Below are 20,873 nucleotides of genomic sequence, written 5' to 3' on the forward strand. Positions count from 1 at the left end.
AAAAATATTAAATATAAATATCAACACCCAAGACCCGAGTACAAATATCTGTCTCTAAGCAATTTAATATCTGTCCCAGCCGGGAATCGAACCCAGGACCTTCGGCATAGCAGTCAGGGCCGCTAAACACTACGCCATTCGATCGCCTATCTATGATGATACAATTAAGTAATTTTGAATCATTTTTTTTATTTTATTTTCGCAATTAAAGGCTTATAGAAGTTAGACTTAGAAGATCTTGGCACTAATGTTGATGTAACTTTCATGAGTTCAATGAAAAGTTGTAATTTTCCTTTTAGTTTTCAGAAGACTTAGATAAATGATAATGAATTATGAAAAAGTAATAAAAAAAATGTATCTGAAAAAAAAACAGAGCTTTGTAATTTAATTAAGATAAAGCAGAAAAGACATAAGAAACTCATTAAACTTTGTAATTTCGCGGTTTTTTTTTACTTAAAAAGTTAATTCTAATTTATCAAAATGAGTCATTAAGTAAGTACATATAACATTGTTATATTCTATTTATATATAAAAATATTGACAAAGAAAACAGGAAAGTAAAAGTTGTCCCATAAAACTTGAACTATTTTATCTAATCCTTGAAAACAATGTCCAAACAACAATTACCTTCAATTATAGTCATTACTGTCGTTGTAATAAGGGCCAAGCGACCACGGCCGTCCTCCATTTTACCCTTACCCGCCACAATAATAATAGCGTTTGCGAAAACAACACAAACTTTGTTCATAGCAATTTTGTGGCGGTTTCCTATTTGATTAAGGGTAGCAATAAAACGAGTGACTGTAAATTACAGTTCTAAGTGTCAAAATTAATAAATTTGGGTTATAGAATTACTAAGTGAGCGACTGACTGCGAGTGACGAGAAATCAACAGAACAGCAACTTACAAACATTAATTTGAGTTACTTAAAATACAAAATGAGCAGCTTCATAATATTTGAGCGACCTAATATTTGTTTGAGTGTCAACGTTACGTCCTGCATTTTTTTTCAATTTTTGGCAAATGTATTTTTTATACTGAGCGGCTTTTTATCTTAAATGAAGTGTTTCGAATACAAAAACCACTTTGAAAAATACACTAATGAGCAGATGATACTCTGCGTATAATGAGCTCACATTTAAAAAATAAAAATAATATGAAATAACTATTTGAAGAAACACTATTCTATTAGTTGAGAAATTTTATTATTGAAATATAAGGGTAATTAAATAAAACAATGTACTCCGTAAAATTAAAGTAATATGCATGCATTTATTTCAATCAAATGAACAAAAAATAAAATAAGACGCTTCAGTCAACTAAAAAAAACTTCTTATTAATAGTAAGAAACATTGATAGGTATGAGGAGTCCTACTACAACTCACCTGACTGCAACGATTCGTCGCCCGCCCCCATTTGAATTCGCGCGCATTTAAAAATCTGTAGTTTTCATTAAAAAAGCGTATCAAAATAAAAAACATAAGCCCTCAAATAGAATATCAGTAACCAATAATCATTAATAAAGCAGCATACAAAACTTTGCTCAAAGTGAACTTTTTAGTAGTTCGATAAGTATAACCTCACTTAGAAAAATCGAATCTATCTTAATATTGAAGTTGCCCTCTCTGTATTTCCAGTCGCTCACTTAGTAATTCCAGTCGCTCACTTAGTAATTAAGTAGCTCGGATAAAATTTTAATATCTGAAATGGATATATCACAATCCACTTTTTGTAAGCTCGTTCTGGATTTTATTATAAATCAATATTCGTCGTCAGTTTAGTTAATTTTTCGCTTACTCAAATTCATACCGCTCAAGTTATTAAAACAATATGTCATCATCAGTCGCAAAGTTTTTTTTTGTTCGCTCGTTTTATAATTCCCCTTTGATTAAGACCTATTTCTGTTACACACGGGAGCAAAGAAAAAGTTCCACACTTGCAGCTTAAAGTTACAGAGAGTAAAACGATTTCGTATTGCATTTTCAATACATACACTCACGGGAAATGAAAAAGTTCTAGTGAGAAAAGAATCAAATGATTCAAATTACTCCAAAGAGGTAAAGCCTTAATGACTCCTTCTGCGATATTGTACTGCATTTAAAAGAGCACCAGAATATTACCAACTGAAAACGTAAACTGTTGTTCAAATTTCCAATTAAATGTTTTAAAAATTGAAGCCATTCATTAATTAGTTTCGGAGTGGGACTGGAACTTTTTCTTGCTCGTGAGTGTATAAGGCAGAATATGTAGATTATGTAGGTCGAAAAATCACGTATTATGTACGTATAAGCATCGAATTATTTATTGCGATCGTGGTCACAGGTGTAAAGGCCGTCCGTTTCGGTGCTTGGCAACACACACCTAAGTTTTGTTTTTGTTTCCTTTGTAGTTGTACAGTCCAACTGAAAAGTCTTTATCATTGTAATTAAAAGTTAGGATCCACTTCCGTTTTCAGGACCTTGTACTGTACCTACCTTGTATTTATTTTTATTTTTTGTGTACTTTTAACTTTTTTTTTTTTTTTTTGTTTGTATTTGGTGTGTGTTTGCAGTGCACTGAATAAACGTTTTCTTTCTTTCTTTCTTTCTTTCTTTCTAAAAAAGACACTCTCAAAAAGTAGACTTTTTGCATCGAAAGTACCTACAGTATTATAGACGAATAATTATTTCTCTCTAACCAGCACCTAACCTCTACATTTACTAACTTTGTCCCGAGACAAAACTATGTAAATGTATGAAATTGTTGTTTAAAATTTGGGTTGTCAGATATTTTGCCATATAGAGCGTAGCCGAATAATATATAACAATGTTAGACTGTACTTTACCTAATGCTATTTTGGTGTCTTTTTTGTTGTTTTGGTGACTGCAGCAGGTATCAGAAAATTTCCTAAGTACAGGATCTGCCTAGTTTGGAGTCGGTTAGATGTCTACATATTATTGTTATATTTATTATATATTATCTGCTATCTTGCGGGTACTCTTTTGGGAGTTGCCTTTCTTTTCTGAATCAACAGACAAACTGTAGCAATTAGCTGGTCAGTTTGATTGGCCCGATATTATATTTGGGTTACAAGGAAAGATAAGTTGGGGAAAAACATCATTGGTTTAGATATTACGAGTATACCTTTGTATATGTATACTTTATACCGCCATTTTTGTACATAGTTTATAGTATTTAAGTTATATAAGTTTCTTTTATGTGTGTGTGTACAAATAAAGAATATTCTATCTATCTATCTATCTTTAGCAAGGTAATACATGTACATATTACAACACACGAGAGTTAGTGCCAATTTCTCCATAGTAGTTTATCAAACCGACGGGGATTGATTTATAAATTAAACGTGTAATGTAGCAGTTCAGCTGGAGCGGGTCTGGACCACCGGGGAGCGACCCCTGGGTGAATCGACCTCTCTGGCCTCCCCCGAGAGTAGGGGTTGGATGCTATATTAAATATGTACTTACCCTAATGACTACTGGTTTCCTAGTGCTTAGGGCTGGTACTGAATGTCTCTCGAATGGTGTATACCGGGAAGCGGTCCTAGGCTAGCTCAAGTCGGTGCCGGGCCTCTGAAGGAGTCTCCGGTCACCCTGGGGGATTATAATATGACCGTGAAGCGGTCCTAGCTATTCTATCCTTATTCCTGAGGCCCCTGGAGGGAAATAACCTCGGTAGGTGTACGGGATGGAAATGAATAACACGGATCACAATATACAACAATTAGGCGGGACTGGCTCCGCTTTATTTACAATAATAACTTATATGTCTAGTACTTACAGCTTGTAACTATATATTCACCACACAAATGCACAAATAAGGATATCTATTAAGTATCTAACTATTTAAACAGGGCCCTGAAGGGGCAAACGCGGATTTATAGCAAATAGTAGGAAAGGATAAAGGGTACAGGATCTTGGGCTAATAATGGCAGCCGCGCCGCGCTCGAAGCCTCAGTCACAACGAGGGGGTAACCAAGCTGCGCCTATCGAGACTAGATCGTCGCGACGCAGGCTATAGATACATAAATACAATAAGGGTGAGTGGGAAGGAAGCACGGGATGGGAGCTGATCAGACGCCGGAGCTGGAGTTGACGAATGGTGTCGGAGCGGCGGTCTTGCGGTGCTTTATAGGTGCGGCGGCCGTGCCGTCCCGCTTCCCCTCTGGTCACCCGGAGTGGTCTGTGCGGTGCCCCACCCCGCGGTGTTCTTGTTGTTGGCTCAGAGATGCGGGTAGTGTGTTGGACGTGGTTGTAACGACTTCGTTACATTCTCCCCCCTCAACGGTAGAATTTTTACCTGATAAAAATTCACAAGATCTGTATACATATTGTCAAAGGGGATTATGCGGTTAAACGGTTATTTTTACGGGATTATTTGTGCATTCGGTATTATATCTTTATGTCATTATTACAAGTTACATTTTTTCGGTATGCAGTATGCATTATTATTTACTTTAGCAAAAAAAAACAAGATTATAAGGTAAATAGTACATGAGCATTTCATCTTTGCTTAGTGCAGGTAAATTCGGACGGAAACGGTGTATTCGGTATTCTTTTCTATACAAAAGATTGTGAATATTTTGTTTTTATGAGCATGAGCAAGGATAAAATGCGTGGTTGGTTTTACTTACATTGTAGGCTATGTACAACTTATTGTGTACTCGGTATACATTTTCCTTCTTATATAATATAGTTTCGGTTATTTACGGATGCAATTTACTAAGTTCTTTACATTGCAAATCAATTAAAAGTTAAAATTTATACGGCGCATGTGCCCTTGCGCTGCTGAAATTTACTCGGTTTGACACTTGACAATGAATTAACAACCAAAATTCTAACCTATGTACGTTCACAGAGTAACGTATTGGGCTGCGTTCAAAAATGTTACAATCCTTATTCTAAGTCTGAGCAAAATTTTTACCTGTGACTTGGATGTAAAAAGGTGGTTGTTATACGTTTAACATATCTGTGTGTCTATTATTTACTTATATTATGTTATACTACGGACGGACGGTATTAAATGTGTGCATTTGCGTTTACATTTTTAGGTACCTATTTCTATATTTTTAATACAGATTGTGGTTTTTCGGTTATACATCTATAATTAATTAAATTACTAATTATACACAGTTAATAAGATTTATACGGTACGGTACGGATTGACTAGGTCATAAATATATGAATGTTTTAACTTTTTACGGTTATTTATCTTCGATCTTCATTATTGATGACTGAGGGTAGGTTTGGAATAATCGGTTCGTTCGGCATCGCATGAGTACCGCGGCTAGGCACATCTGGCGATGGGTGATGACGTCGTCGGTAGGTAACTTATTGCTTCGATTCGGTGGAATTTGGTTGCGGCGAGTTTGATGATGATGATTTTAGTCGTTCTTTGTCCTTTTTCATATGATGAAGAACATCTTTGTACATCCCGGGCCAGTAGTATGTTTCGGCAATACTTTTTAATAATTTTGTGGTGCTTAGGTATCTTGTTTTTGCTTGTCCATTATGGTGTTGTTCGATAATCGACCTTCTTTTCACTGTCGGAACGCATATTTTCCATTGGGATTGTGCGTCTATCTTGACCCCGTACCTTGGAATTACAATTTGTTTATGGAGTGAGCCGTTTTTAAACGTAAATGTTGGGTCATTTTCAGGTGAATTTTGGGTTTCGAACATTTTCCTCTCGAACCATCCTTTTCGTTCCTGGATTGAAGCTGTGTCGGGATATCTTGGTGGATGTTGTTGACTAGGTATTTTCTTGTGCTTGCGGGATTTCGACTTACTTGGGCCGTTGATTTTATTATTTTTCGGTGGTGTTGATTCTTGTGCGACGACTTGCGGTTCCTGTTGGTTAGTTTCCTGGACATTTTTCGGTGTATTTTCGGTGTTGTTTTCCCAGACTATTGTGGCTCCTGCTTTTCTAAGGAGATCTATACCTATGATGATTAGGTTTGGCGGTGAATAAGGTGGTAGCACGAAGAGTTCGTGTTTTATTTTTCTCTGCCGTATTTCGATTTCTGTTTCTATTCTGAGCTTCACGTCCATGACTCTGCCATCTGCGACGGTTACTCGCATATCTGTGACTTTTTCTTTATCAGCGTTTCTCGAGTTATCTTCATAGATGTTTCTACTGATGTATGATCTGGTGGAGCCTGTATCAACTAGTGCTCGGTACGTGATTCCCCCTATTTTCACGTCTTCGAAGATTCGGTATTCTGGTCGGTTTTCTTCGGCGGTTATGTTCGTGTCTCCGAACTTGGTTTCTCTTCTGCAGCAGTTGCGCGTTAGTTTCCCGAGGACTCCGCATTGGCTACAGAACAGTACTTGCCTGCCCCGGCATTCCTTGTGTGAGTGGCCTGTTTTGCCGCAGTTCCAACAGCATGTGTTCTTGTCGTATTTTTCGTGTATTTTACGCGGTTCTGGTGATCTTTCTGGATAGGTTTTCGGTGTCTGGCGGTGTCGGTCTGGTTGGTTGTTCCATTGTTGAGATGAGGATTCTTCTGTGATCTGCTCGTACTCGGCTGCCTGTCTAATTAATTCCCCGAGGCTGGTGAAGTCTTGCTTCTTGATGTAGTACTTGTAACTCGCGTTCATGTTCTCGTATATTCTTTCTTCTTTTTCTGTTTTGGTCATTTTCCCATATCTTCTCATCAGGGTTTGTATGTCGGTCAGGTAATCGACGAAAGATTCACGGTGGTATTGTTTGCGTGCGATGATCATCTCGAGCAGGTTCTTCTCGTATCCCGCCGGGTAGTAGAATAGTTTGAAGTCTTTTACGAAGTCTTCCCACTTGTCCCAGGTGTCGGAATTATTTCTATACCATAATAACGGTTTTCCTCTCAGCACTTTCGGTAGTACCTGGAGTAATCGGTCCTGCGGAACGTCACCTGATGACGTCAGTTCATCCAAACGCTCGATGAACTCAACCGGGTCGCATGCGGTGTCGAACGATATATTCCATTCCCTCACGATGGACGACAGGTTCGGCTGGCTCGTGGTTTTGGTCTGGTCTTCGGATGTCATCTCGAAGGTCTCCTCCTCTTCTTCTCTGATGTGGTCGGCTAGCTGTTTTCTTAGTTTGTCTACGGTTAAATTTACGGTCGGTAGCTTCCTTTCCTTGCTCTCCCTTATTAATTCCTCTTTACTAAGGTTATAAATCCAAGACGTTGGCATTTGATGTTGTGTACTTATTATCTATTATAAAACGGGGCCAGTTTGTAATCGGTTACGAAAAATTTAATAAAAATGACCAACAAAAATTTTTGTTCTTTACTTTTAAATTGTAATTTTTGCTAAACGGGGTCGGTCGGTCGGTTGTTGGTCTATTTTTAGAATGATTGCGGGTAGGTAGTTAAATTGAACGGTAAGTCGGTCGGTTCGTTACTTCTATTGATTTATTACGGGGGGCTAAATAATATTAGATCTTGACGAAAATAGTGGATTTTTAAGTTGGGCGCCAATGTAATGTAGCAGTTCAGCTGGAGCGGGTCTGGACCACCGGGGAGCGACCCCTGGGTGAATCGACCTCTCTGGCCTCCCCCGAGAGTAGGGGTTGGATGCTATATTAAATATGTACTTACCCTAATGACTACTGGTTTCCTAGTGCTTAGGGCTGGTACTGAATGTCTCTCGAATGGTGTATACCGGGAAGCGGTCCTAGGCTAGCTCAAGTCGGTGCCGGGCCTCTGAAGGAGTCTCCGGTCACCCTGGGGGATTATAATATGACCGTGAAGCGGTCCTAGCTATTCTATCCTTATTCCTGAGGCCCCTGGAGGGAAATAACCTCGGTAGGTGTACGGGATGGAAATGAATAACACGGATCACAATATACAACAATTAGGCGGGACTGGCTCCGCTTTATTTACAATAATAACTTATATGTCTAGTACTTACAGCTTGTAACTATATATTCACCACACAAATGCACAAATAAGGATATCTATTAAGTATCTAACTATTTAAACAGGGCCCTGAAGGGGCAAACGCGGATTTATAGCAAATAGTAGGAAAGGATAAAGGGTACAGGATCTTGGGCTAATAATGGCAGCCGCGCCGCGCTCGAAGCCTCAGTCACAACGAGGGGGTAACCAAGCTGCGCCTATCGAGACTAGATCGTCGCGACGCAGGCTATAGATACATAAATACAATAAGGGTGAGTGGGAAGGAAGCACGGGATGGGAGCTGATCAGACGCCGGAGCTGGAGTTGACGAATGGTGTCGGAGCGGCGGTCTTGCGGTGCTTTATAGGTGCGGCGGCCGTGCCGTCCCGCTTCCCCTCTGGTCACCCGGAGTGGTCTGTGCGGTGCCCCACCCCGCGGTGTTCTTGTTGTTGGCTCAGAGATGCGGGTAGTGTGTTGGACGTGGTTGTAACGACTTCGTTACAAACGTCATCTCCATATAAAATGCATGACAGATGTGTCAAAAGTCAACCACTACTTCCGGTTATGCTCTAACCGACTATGGAGAAATTGGGACTTAGCCTGAGATTCAACTGAAAACTTGACAATGCTTGAGAATAGATTATTATTTCATCGGCCCATATCGACTTAAATCTTTATAGGTTACCTATGTTTTGTTGTAAGAAGATTTTGAAGATCAAAAATCAATAACATGAAACAAGGTCCTGAAATAGATGTAAGTACCAATATTTCAGGACAATAAAAATACTATTAAACCCAGAAGATATTTCCAAAAAGTCAATAAAAGTTAGGGTTAGAAAAAAGAGCAGAACTGCGGCGAAAAAACTTCGTCATAAAAAACTTGCCAAGGGCTGAAAATAGTTTTCGGAGATACCAGGATGACATAGGGGTTTAGGAGGATCCATTATACACCCGCAAGGGTCGTAGTCGAATAAATCTTCGCTTACTCTGTTTACTCTTTCCGTTTCTGGTTGCCTAGTAGTACAAATAGTTTTTCCGATTGATTTGGGTCCGTCAATCTTCATTTTTTGTCAGCAGAGTTACTCGGGATATTTGACCATAATTAAGATTAACGGTACATTTTAAATACTAAATTAAATATGAGTGGATCCGTTAAAAGTATCCAAAGATTATACTCACTTGTAAGTAGGTCATCAAATAATATATATGTATAAAACTAATTATAAAATAAATTCACTGAGTTAAAAAGTAAAACGGATATCCCGAAACAAAAAACCCACAGGAGGGCCTGTAAAATAAATTAGAAAAGGTTGGTCACTCAAAGGAAAAGGTTGTTTTCCAAATTCAAACATATTACAATTCTAATTATTTTAAAACTGCACACGGGGGGTCGCTCTCTAAATCGTAATAAATCGAACGAACAAAAATTTTCACGCAATCGGCACCCTTAATACAACGAGACAGAGCCTTGGTTCGCCTATTAGAGACTAACCCCGCAGATTCGTTTCTGAAATCATTCTTCAGGGAAATTCTTTCCCAATTAAAAGCAGCTATTCAGCATTCAAACCATGGATTTAATTAGTTAGCTCATTATCGTCCACTCTTGTTCTTGAAGGTCCTATCTACTACACAGTTAATTAGGTATGTATTTAAATTTGTTTCATAGAAAGATTGCTTTCTTTGTTTGAGCTTTTGAAGGTCCAGGCACTGTAGTATGGGGCGCGATAAAGATGTGACAAAAGTTCTCCGTCGCGCTCGCTCTTGAGGCTGCGCGATGTGAGTAGGGTGATGCAAAACTTTTGTCACGTCTCAAATGCACACCGTACTAGCCCTTCTGAACTGATTTGATAAGATAGAAGATGATAAATAATCCAATAATAAATAGAATTCACAGGTTATTCTAATTGTACTGCTGTAAAACCCTTAAATTGTTTGTTTAAAATTTAGTTTAGTAGTCAGAATCGACATCATTAACTATTTACAGGCAAAGTAAGTTCAGATATTACATTGGTTTGGAACTTTAAGTGGATTTCATAAAGATCATACATCGCCCAGAGCCCTATAAAGGGTTCAGTATTTACACTCATGGGCAATGAAATAGTTCCACTTACAAAATGATCTATTCTATTCTATTCTCTGTGGGGGAGTAAGTACCTGCACCTGGCTCTCTCGAGTGGAACCTTTGTGCATATCCCTAAGGTCTAAACTGCCTTCCTAAGCTTGGACCATTTCCCACCACGCTGGTCCACTGCGGGTTGGTGGGTTCACATATCTAGATGTGCTAGATCTAGATATGCAGGTTTCCTCACGATGTTTTCCTTCACCGTAAGAGCGATGGTATACATTGTACTTAAGTTAAAAGAACTCATTGGTACATGTCAGCGCCGGGATTCGAACCCGCATCTCCTGATTGAGAAGCGGGCGCTCACCCGACTGAGCTACCACCGCTCTGTTAAATGTACTTCAATGTTGCAGAAGGCGACATTAAGCTAGCCTTTTCCGTTTATGAGTAAATTGGTGCTTTTCTCAGTCGAACCTTTTCATTGCCCGTGAGTTTATTTCTAATTCGACATAACTTACCTCATCATCGAAGGCATCCGCGTCCGCCATCGTCACTTTCTTTGTCACTTTCTTAGACACTGTCACAGGTGAGCTTACCGCTCATAGCAACTTCTTCCAGGCACACAGAGGTCGCTGCCGACGTTTGACGTCACAACGATTGGACCAATGGCATCGCAAGTCTGGGAACAAAGAAATTAAGTTCGGGTAAAGCCTACAATATAAAAACAGCTGTAGTCTGTTTTTTAATCTCAGATAAGTGCGATTAAGTGACGCATCGTTCTATTGGCGGAACAATCGACTGTTGATGAACCGCTGCGAATCTGTCAATTTAGTATCTGAGATTAAAAAAAGACTTTACACAAAAGTACTTTTGGATCACTAGAATTTATGTCACTGGAAGTTTTTCATGGCTCGTGAGTGGAGATTCTGCTGAGTGCCCGTGAGTGGAGAGCAGTACTGTCCGATCACGCCACGATCCAATAATTAGAATTTGCGACCTTCTTAATAATGTGTACAATAATTTTAATATTGATATATTTGTAAGTCTCGGCGTTTTCAGATCGCAATTAATAAAATGCAACATCTTGGATTTTACTTAGATTAGATGTTACCTATTTGATTTTGCCATTTTCGATCAGTGTTTCAACCATAGCATGTATTCTTTAATGTGTTTAATTTGTAACTAGTTTTAAGTCATTCGTTCACTTTTTTTAAAGAAACTTAGCATGCTGTCAACACACCATTAGGGTGCATTACTAGTTTTAAGCTTGAACTTATATATTTTTATTGCATGTTGTGTAATGTACCTGTTGTGTGATGCCAATAAATAAATAAATAAATAAATAAATAGATTCAAGAGACATTAAACGTGAAAAATAACTTTCAAAGTATTTTCATTACAATCTTTCCTAAGCCGCTTACGTAGCGACATTTGCATAAAGTTTCTTCAGTGCAAAATCTCTTCTAAGAAATGCATTTCTGTTCAAGAAACTGAAATGCAAAGCAAGTTCTTCTTATTTATGAAATAAAATAAGTTGCCATTAGCCGCGCGAGTCACGGGAAAAACACTGAAATATTCTTAAGATACGTACAGTGCTCCAAAATTGATAATGCGCATAGAAATCTTTGACAGATCGGTTGTTTTCGATTATGTGACACATGATATTGACTCCTATTTCTTTTGAACAAGGTGCAAAATGCAAGTGTTTTTTTAAGGCTCTTACGATTTAATGATTCGGGTGTGAAGATCTGCATGTGCATTATTAATTTTGGACAAGTGTACAGATTATGTTACAGTCATGTTAATTATACAGGATACTGCAAAAAGGGTTGGTATAGTAAGCCGAAATAGGGTGACAATTGAGAATCATAGAGCTGTCAAATGACTTATAAATCTCTGAAATACGATTCTACATAATAATATAATAATAATAATATGTGGGGACATCTCACACACGGCCATCCGACCCCAAGCTAGGCAGAGCCTTTATTATGGGTATCAGACAGCTGGTATATCTACACAAATACATAGATAGATACATATTAATTATAAATATCAACACCCAAGACCCGAGTACAAATACAAATAGTCTTTAAACAAATATCTGCCCCAGCCGGGAATCGAACCCGGGACCTTCAGCTCGGCAGTCAGGGTCACTAACCACTACACCAGTCGGCCGTCAAAGATATATATATAAGTACATACATACATATGCTCACAACTGTAATCCGACTATAGCCCTAGCTTGGGGTCGGATGACCGTGTGCGAGATGTCCACACATTTTACTATTTTAATGTCCACGTTAAAACAACACAGGGGAAAATGCAAGTCAGTAGGAGGAGGGTGGCAAACGACATCGGTGGTTCCAGCTGAGCACTGGAGAATAGGGAATATGCATGTTTTTTAATATTCTTATTCAATAGTTTTACATCGCTTTATTATACTAAAAAAATCAACGCCAAAAAATGTTATTCAAGGTATTTTTAAGAAAGTTAAAAATTGATAACCAATACGTTCACTATAAACGCCCAAAACATTGTGTGAAGGAGTGTGACGTGACGTCATCGTCGACGTTTCACGGCTCAGAATAATGAGTCTCGCCAGTCGCGCCGACGCTCAGTTCTATGGGCATATATTATTATGAGATTGACATATCGTCACATCCGCTCTAAGAAAATCCGTCACGTTTCAAAGATTTAAAGTTACCGAAGTATTTTTGTACTTTTCAACAATTTTTTACTTGCTCAAAAATGAATTATAATCAAAAATATTGATAAATGCATAATTCTGAAATAACAAAGTTTATTAAAAATAATATTTGACCTTTATTTGAATCACTTGCATATTCCCTATTATTGTTCTCTGCGGCGGACTCCAAGATGGAAATCGGAAGACGCGACTTGAAGAAGAAGATTGTACATGTGCAACATCTTATATTACATAGCAGTTCCCGCGAGCTTCGTTTCACGTTAAAAAGTTTTCCGTGGGAATTCCGGGATAAAAAATAGCCTATGTTCTTTCTCAGGGTCTAGCTAGACCATAATGTATACCAAATTTCATTTAAATCCGTTCAGTAGTTTTGGCGTGAAAGAGTTACAGACAGACAGACACAGTTACTTTCACATTTATAATATTAGTTAGGATAGTGTGTACGAATCTTTATAGCAACATCGATGTATGTAGGTACTGGTGTAGTTTTTTTTTCAAGAACTTTCACAGGAGACACTTTTAAACTTTAGATTTTAATCTTAATAGCAACCTTTAGCATGATGTTATATCCTTGGGGAAACATAGTTTAATCATTAGCAAATCGATCGCATTTTGTAAGTTATCATCAAAATATGCACTTGAATTATCACATAATTAAAAAGTAAAAAACGTTTATTAACAAATTGTTTAAGTACATTTTTAGATGTGGTTGCAAATTCCACACTATAAACCTGTATCGGGGAACTTAGGCAAAAGATATCTAAAGTTCTTTAAACAATTTAAATTGACATTATCAAAATACTAAAATCACAAATTAAACATCTTCGATAGAGTTAAAACAAAATAAATTTTACAGTAAGTAACATTATCCTAAAATGTATATTAGGTTGTATTGCAATATTTGCAATCCATTTCTTTAAGTTGTACGGTTGTTCAGACAACTGGGTCTATTATAATTAAGTTCCGGCTGGATTGAACGTTGTACCAGATTGCAATCCCTAGTTAGCCCGTGACTATAAAAGGACAGCTTATTCAGTGGCCATGCTATTAGGGTCTATTTAAAATTAGGTTATTTACTTAGCTAAGCATTTACTTAAGCTAAGTGGTTTCAGTCTGGAGTTTTAGAAATAAATTAGTAGTCCTTTTATTCCTAAGAATAGCCCAGAACAGCCAGTGGCGGTAGCCCTGGCTATTATTTGACATTAAAAAGTTTTCCCATGGGAATACCGGGATAAAAAGTAGCCTATGTGTTAATCCAAAGAGTCAGATAACTGCATACCAAATTTCGTTAAAATCGGTTCAGCCGTTTTGACGTGAAGAGGTAACAAACATACACACATACATACTCACAAACTTTCGCATTCGCATTTATAATATACCTAAGTAAGAAGAGGGTAAAAGGGAGGGATGGAAATGATTATTTTTAAACATTTATTATTGATTCCTATGGCAGGAGGGGAGATCTTATCAATGAACTAATTATTTAATAGATCAGAAAGGGTTCAATATTATTATTATCCATATTATTTTGCGACTTTGTTGGTTTGTCGTCGACACTATAACAAGAAGATTATCCATGTAACTCTCGTTATGACCTACCAAGCTAACACTCGGACACTGGTTGATAGAAAAACTATAACGCAATCGCCACAAGTTCATTTCCTACGACTAAACTATACATTAGCCCGTAGCATTAAACCAGACATTAAGTCATATTTTACATTTATTTGTTTCTACGCTTGATCCACTTTTAATTAAATTGCATAGCTCCTGCTTCTAAGCCACACTCAGTATCCTTAATCTTTGCATAAAATTTCTATTATACACAATTTCTTACTCTTACAATATCAAACATACGTGTTTCACATATTTATGTAAAGCTTAAAGTCAAAATTATGTTTCAAAGTTATTTAATGTTGTTACTTTCGTAAAACATAATTTATCACAAAATACGCTTCGCTAACGACATGGCTGGGGGAAGCTTATAAATGGAGTGAAATTAAGTATAAAGTTATTAATCTCGAACCAGAGGAGAACTCTAAGGTTATACGTTCTGTGTATCTGTGTGCCTGAAAGAGATAAATAATAAATAAATAAATATGTGGGGACATCTCACACACGGCCACCCGACCCCATGCTAGGTAGAACCTATGTTATGGGTATCGGACAGCTGACATATCTGCACAAAAACACAGATAGATACATACTAAATATAAATATCAACACCCTAGACCCAAGATCATAGTGAATTTCACTATACTTATTCAGTTTAGTCTTATGATAGGCGATTCTTTCAGGAATTCATTGTAGGCTTTTCGCTGAAACTTGTAAAGTTCAATGTTAAAATATATGAAAAAGCCGTATCCTGAAATTTACTTAAATTGATGATAATTTCATATCAAAAAATCATGTAGCCAAACAAAGTTACGTTTTTCATAAGTTCTTTTGCAATATGGCCAATGTATAGTATCATATTTTTACTGGAAAAAGGGGTATTAATCCGAAAGTGGGTCTCAATTAACAAATAATAATTGAAAAAAAAATCTCTGACTTTATTGGTAAATTATTAAACAGTTAACAAAAGAATGTTCATTTTACTAAATATGTACATAAAAAGGATTAGTACTTCCGTATGTTGGGGTGGTAATACGATATAGCTTGGTGGCCTCATTTATTTCAGTGGCTTCTTTACCATAGATATAATATTATTATTATTTTATGGCACGATATACAGATTATATTATATTATATTACCTATACAGATGTACTATTCAGGTAGGTGGTTGCAAAGGTGGTACAGCAAGCCCAAAAATACTGACTCATCTCGTCATTATGAACAAATTTTGATCTTTACATTTGGAAATTCGTGTAAATGAAATCTACATCTTGTGGTTTAGACAAGGTGCAATAGTATAGTTACTCTACTAGACACGACGTTACAAATTACACGACTAAAAATATCTATGAAACTAACATTGCATGAAAAGATAAATGAATGTGTACAAATGTGAGTAAACAACGTATAACACCCCGCCTCGGCCATCAATCAAATGGGATGCCGCAAACTTCAAAGCTGTTGCGGCTAATGTAATATACAGACGGCAAAAGAGATATGTGTCCACCGCTATCGGTAACATTTTCGTGTTATATCATCATCATCATCATCACAACCTATCACGATCACGTCCCCACTGCTGGGGCACTGGGGCTGGGTAACTACCAGTCATCGGTAGATAGAGTTATTGAAACTGGCAGTAAAGCAGTAAGTATTTTTCATGTCACCTACCCGTCAATTCAAATGTTTACGCTAGGAGTTATAAATAAGTACGGTTAGCTGCATAAGTTGCTATACAATTCTGTACCTTGTCAAATTGACAAGCCGCCAATGCTTCAATGAATGGATAGGCGGTTTGTTAGATTGACAAGGTACAAAAGTGTATATCTACTTATGCAGCTGATTGTACATATCTTTTTTGCAGACTGTACGCAGGTTGAGTTACATCAGATCTTGTGAATCGAAAAAACGCCACTGCTAGTTTTTTTGTGAGTCACTGTCACGAACTTATACGCGCAGTACCGGTGGGGTCACTCTAGATTTGCAAATACACTCGCGAACATTTAAATAGTTCCAGGGACAATAGAACCAAATTACTCCTGAACTAAAAATATTGACGAAGGTAGAGAATGCAAAGAAGAACATTGTACAAAGGCGAACTTAATGCTAGTAGCATTAAGTTCGCCTTTGTACAATGTTTTTTATGTGCAATAAAGAATTTTTGGGTCAATTCAGACGTACCACAACCACACCACAGCCACAACCACACAACAACCACGCCGTGTGGTCGGGCGTATATTTTGTATTGAAAATGAATAATCCAATTCACACGTGCCACATTTTGACGTTGTTATCGACCACCTGTGTAATACGACCACATCGCAACGGCAACGCCGCCACGCGGCGGCGGCACCGCGGCCACCTGTTCTCCGTATTAACTGCACACGACGACGTGGTTACCACATCGCAACGACAGCGACACCGCAACCACATCGAAATTTTGTCGCTGTCAAAACGCAACTGCAAAAAGCCGCTGCCACACTATTCACACGTAACCACAGCTTGACCACATTATGTCGCTGCGACGTGGTGTGGTTGTGGTACGTGTGAATTGACGCTAATAATAATATAATAATGACGCCGTCTGTCTGCAATGAGATAATAGATAATAGTAGTCAAATTTTAAATTAAATGTCTTATAAAATCGGGCCATTTGGTGTCGGCATTTTCTAAGTGAAACTTTTTCATTGCTCGTGTGTGCCCAATAAATCTTGGAAGGCTGCCATGCCATTGATAGAGCCATAAGGGAATTGGCAGTACCCAAGAACCGATGATGGGACTGATAAACGAGTTCTCAAGCGGAGACCGTGAACAAGCAATCGTGGCGTGGGACGCCCTCCGGCCCTCTGGACCGACGACCTTAGGGTGCTTACATAGAGAATCGGGTTCCCTGTATCTACTGTACCGGTAACCAGATCATGCGAAAGCGCGCACTCACGGAGCATTCCCCGGATTTTAAAATGTCATGAGCGCTTTCAGGTTACCGGTACAGGTAAATACAGGGAACCCGATACTCTATGGAAGCATCCTTAGGCATGTAGCCGGTACTGGCTGCATGAGGAAGGCTGATTATAGAGTGCTGTGGTGCTCCTTAGTAGTGGCCTATGTCCATCTACAAAATGTATGCTTCGTGCCCAGTTTGCCTACTAGAATTCTGGCTAAACTACCTGCTGATATTTATCGATAAATAAATAAATCGATAAAGTTCCATCCTGTACATCCAAAGTGTAAAATGTGTCTCACTGTGGAAAGCCATTACTTATTTACTGCTTTCCGAATCCAATATGTATCTCATTTCACCGAAATCGCATCTTGAGAGCATTCCTTCGGATAATGTCGCAGACTTTTATTACGAATCGAGTGTCAATCAGGATTTATACATTCGACAGACAAATAGAAAACAGTAAAGGTGCGGATTGCCGGCTGACGACTACTTATACACTACGAGCAATGAAAAAGTTCACAGCCGCTGTAACAATCATCTGTCAAGATGCAGTGGCCAATGATGATGACACGCCGCTCGACGGTACATCCATAGATCATCACAACCCATCATGTCCCTACTGCTGGAGCACGGGTCTCCTTCCAGTAGGATTAGGCCTAGTCCACCACGCTGGCCTAGTACGGGTTGGTGGACCCCAACACAAGCAAGCTTGTGCTGAGAGAGTTGTCGGCAGTGGGCAACCCGACTGTCAGATGTTTTCAATATGGACATGTCTGTACCACATGTCGTAAACTGCCAAGTGGCAACTTAACCATTTCTCAGAAAATGTGAAGGCTGGATTTATTTCCTATTGGCAATGAATTTTTTATCTTCATTGAGGAACCAATGGTAGGCCGGGTGTGGCAAAATGTATTTGTTTTGGACCTAAAGCGATTTGTCTTTGCGCTATAGGTTATTATTATTGTTCACTAGCTATAACTTTAGTGCACCTCATCAAAGTCCTGAAAACCACCGCTAACTTTTTCCTATAAACTGAAACTTTTAATGTATCGATTAACAATTACATTAAAAGCGGTGTTCCTAAGTCCTAATTAAGTGATAACTTAGGCCGCCTTAAGTTTAGCTTAAGTGCTTAAACTCGCAACTCGTAATACACTCGGGGTTTTGTGAACTGGATTACATTGTTAGAGTTCAGTTCACGTAAGTTGAACACTATATTTTATGTTAGGACTGGATGAAGTGTCAGTGCAAAAGAAATGTCTCGACGAATAATAACTTACTTCTACCACCCCTTTATGATAGTACCAATGGATGTCATAATGGTCATATCTGCCGAAGAACCGATAACCGTTGGGGTAGACGAGTTCTCGAGTGGAGACCACGAACAGGCAAACGCAGCGTGGGACGCCCTCCTGCCCGCTGGACTGACGACCTTAGGCGGGTGGCGGGTAGTGGTTGGATGAGGAAGGCCGAGGACCGAGTGTTGTGGCGCTCCTTGGGAGAGGCCTATGTCCAGCAGTGGATGATTATTGGCTGATGATGAATGGATGTCATTAGGTTGGACTTAGGCCGTGTCCGCATCGAGAATATTTTTCCGCGCGGAAAACAAAACGAGGATAGTTTTTTGCTTTGTTTTTGTATAAGTGACACACCATCTTGGTCATATTCGAATATATGTACAACATTGGAGTTTAAAAATATGGAACTAGCAATGTATAACTTTGTCAATTTAGAATAGAATAGAATATTCTTTATTTGTACACACACACATAAAAGAAACTTACATAACTTAAATACTATAAACTATGTACAAAAATGGCGGTCTTATCGCTTAAAGCGACAAGACAACCTTAGGGTGGAAGGATATTTTGATTAAAGAGGGGTCAAGTGTACTAAAGAATAATAAAGGAAAAATTAAAATAATTAAAATTAAATTTAGACATAATTAAATTAAATTTAAACAAAGTTTATATAAACACCTCCACAATTTTCGAAAATTTAATTGAAAACGTCACTTGTTTTGCTCAGTGGCAAGCTAATTATTAATTTGGCCCTCTATTTTCATCGGGCGACGCCATTGTTTGAACGAATAACGCGACAATCTGCTGCCCACACGTCCACAAATTCAATCAATTATTATTTCACACTAAATTGCTATTCTGAGCATCTACCTATGCTGTGTAGGTAGACTAGGTTGCTACGGGTAATTAAACTTTGGTTGCAATAATTATATTGACAACAAAGAAACCCTTCGTAGTCCCTTTATGTTTTTCAGGAATTTTGTTACTCTTACACTGAAAAACGGCTCGAATAAATTTTGTTCGTAGGTAAGTGATGGTCTTGATGATGATGACATACTACTTCCTCGTATTTTTGGAAACATAATTACCATGTGTAGGTACCTGTATACCAAAATGTCAGTAGGATTCAAACCCACGACCTTACGAACGAAAGACGCGTAATACGACCACAAACACTCACACTAGTGACCTATGTGCCCGTACACACTGTGTTTATGAATAATTCAGCCTGAAGCCAGCTTTGTGCTGCCAGCTCAGATAGGAGGGCAATGACCGGTGTCTCGCAGTAAATAATAATATTGCACATGGACCTATCCTACTAATATTATAAGTGCGAAAGTTTGTGAGTATGTATGTATCTGTGTATGTTTGATACTTTTTTTTTTATAATCTCATTTATATGTTTGATACTTGTTCACGTCAAAACGGCTGAACTGAGTTAGCTGACAGCCTAGATTAACACATAGGCTACTTTTTATCGTGTTATTTATTACTTTTTAAGGCGAAGCGAAGCTCGCGGGAACAGCTAATTTTAATATAATTATGTAACTATAGAGCTTCCACTATGTTATTGTATTTTTGACGTGTCCTTATGTCTGGTAAGTAAAGTTGCTTTTCCTTTGCAGTCGTCAAAAATGTATGGGATTTGAACTGTCTAAAAACCAATAATATAATGGACAGAGTATAGTAATTTGTTAAATACTAAATGCGATGCGTCAGTTGCGTATGATGCCAAAAGGTGGACGCTTACCTTAATTAAAGCTTTCAAAATTTAGTCAAAGGTGGAAGTTTCTCTCTTATCTCAATTTTAAATCATCCAAATTATTCGCAAGCACACTCTGTACCTAAGTCTTTACTGTTATCTGTTATCAGTTTGCGCTTCATTGTTCTTTCATCTTCTTAGCTTGATCGGATGAGATAACGTGGACTAAGACCTGTTAAAACTTAGGTTTAGACTTTTTTAAGGTTGCCTGTAGAGATCTTTCTTAGTGATAAGGTTGTCTCTTTCAAGAATTGCTATACTTTACGATTAGTTTTTTATGTAATCTGATAAATTCATCATCTTATCATCTTATGTACCATAGAATAACAAGTACAGTACTAGTACTCGTTATTCTATGAATGAACGTACCAAAGTTTTGAAAGGATCTAAAATACATTTTTTGTATCATTAGAAGTAATTGTCATTACCAATTGTTCTCAATGTCTAGTTATTATTTTTTGATAACAGCATAATGGAAAATGGATGGCTTTAGCTCTGAAAACGAGGCAATTGTTTCCTTTGATAGCAAATTGAGTGGGTGTCGGCTGTCGCTACAGAGCCACCACTACAATGGATGGAGTGAATAAAACAGATTGT

General features: G+C 38.0%; 1 protein-coding gene and 1 long non-coding RNA gene across 2 annotated transcripts in view; both read right to left on the reverse strand.

Moving 5' to 3' along the window:
* The window catches only part of LOC105390966 (inactive dipeptidyl peptidase 10), a 135,043-nt gene that overhangs the window by 103,106 nt on the left and 11,064 nt on the right, over positions 1 to 20,873 (reverse strand). The window contains exon 2 of the mRNA XM_048628095.1: positions 10,463 to 10,623. Coding sequence (XP_048484052.1) covers positions 10,463 to 10,492 — 30 coding nt within the window. The 5' untranslated portion in view covers positions 10,493 to 10,623. The remainder of the gene's footprint in view (positions 1 to 10,462; positions 10,624 to 20,873) is intronic.
* On the reverse strand, positions 3,707 to 5,028 carry LOC125490141. Its single transcript, XR_007267494.1, has 2 exons — positions 4,631 to 5,028; positions 3,707 to 4,296 (listed from the first exon to the last, which is right to left on the reverse strand). It is a non-coding gene; the product is annotated as an uncharacterized LOC125490141 (long non-coding RNA).

The sequence above is a fragment of the Plutella xylostella genome, chromosome 20 (assembly GCF_932276165.1).
Source record: "Plutella xylostella chromosome 20, ilPluXylo3.1, whole genome shotgun sequence".
Taxonomy (NCBI): Eukaryota; Metazoa; Arthropoda; class Insecta; order Lepidoptera; family Plutellidae; genus Plutella; species Plutella xylostella.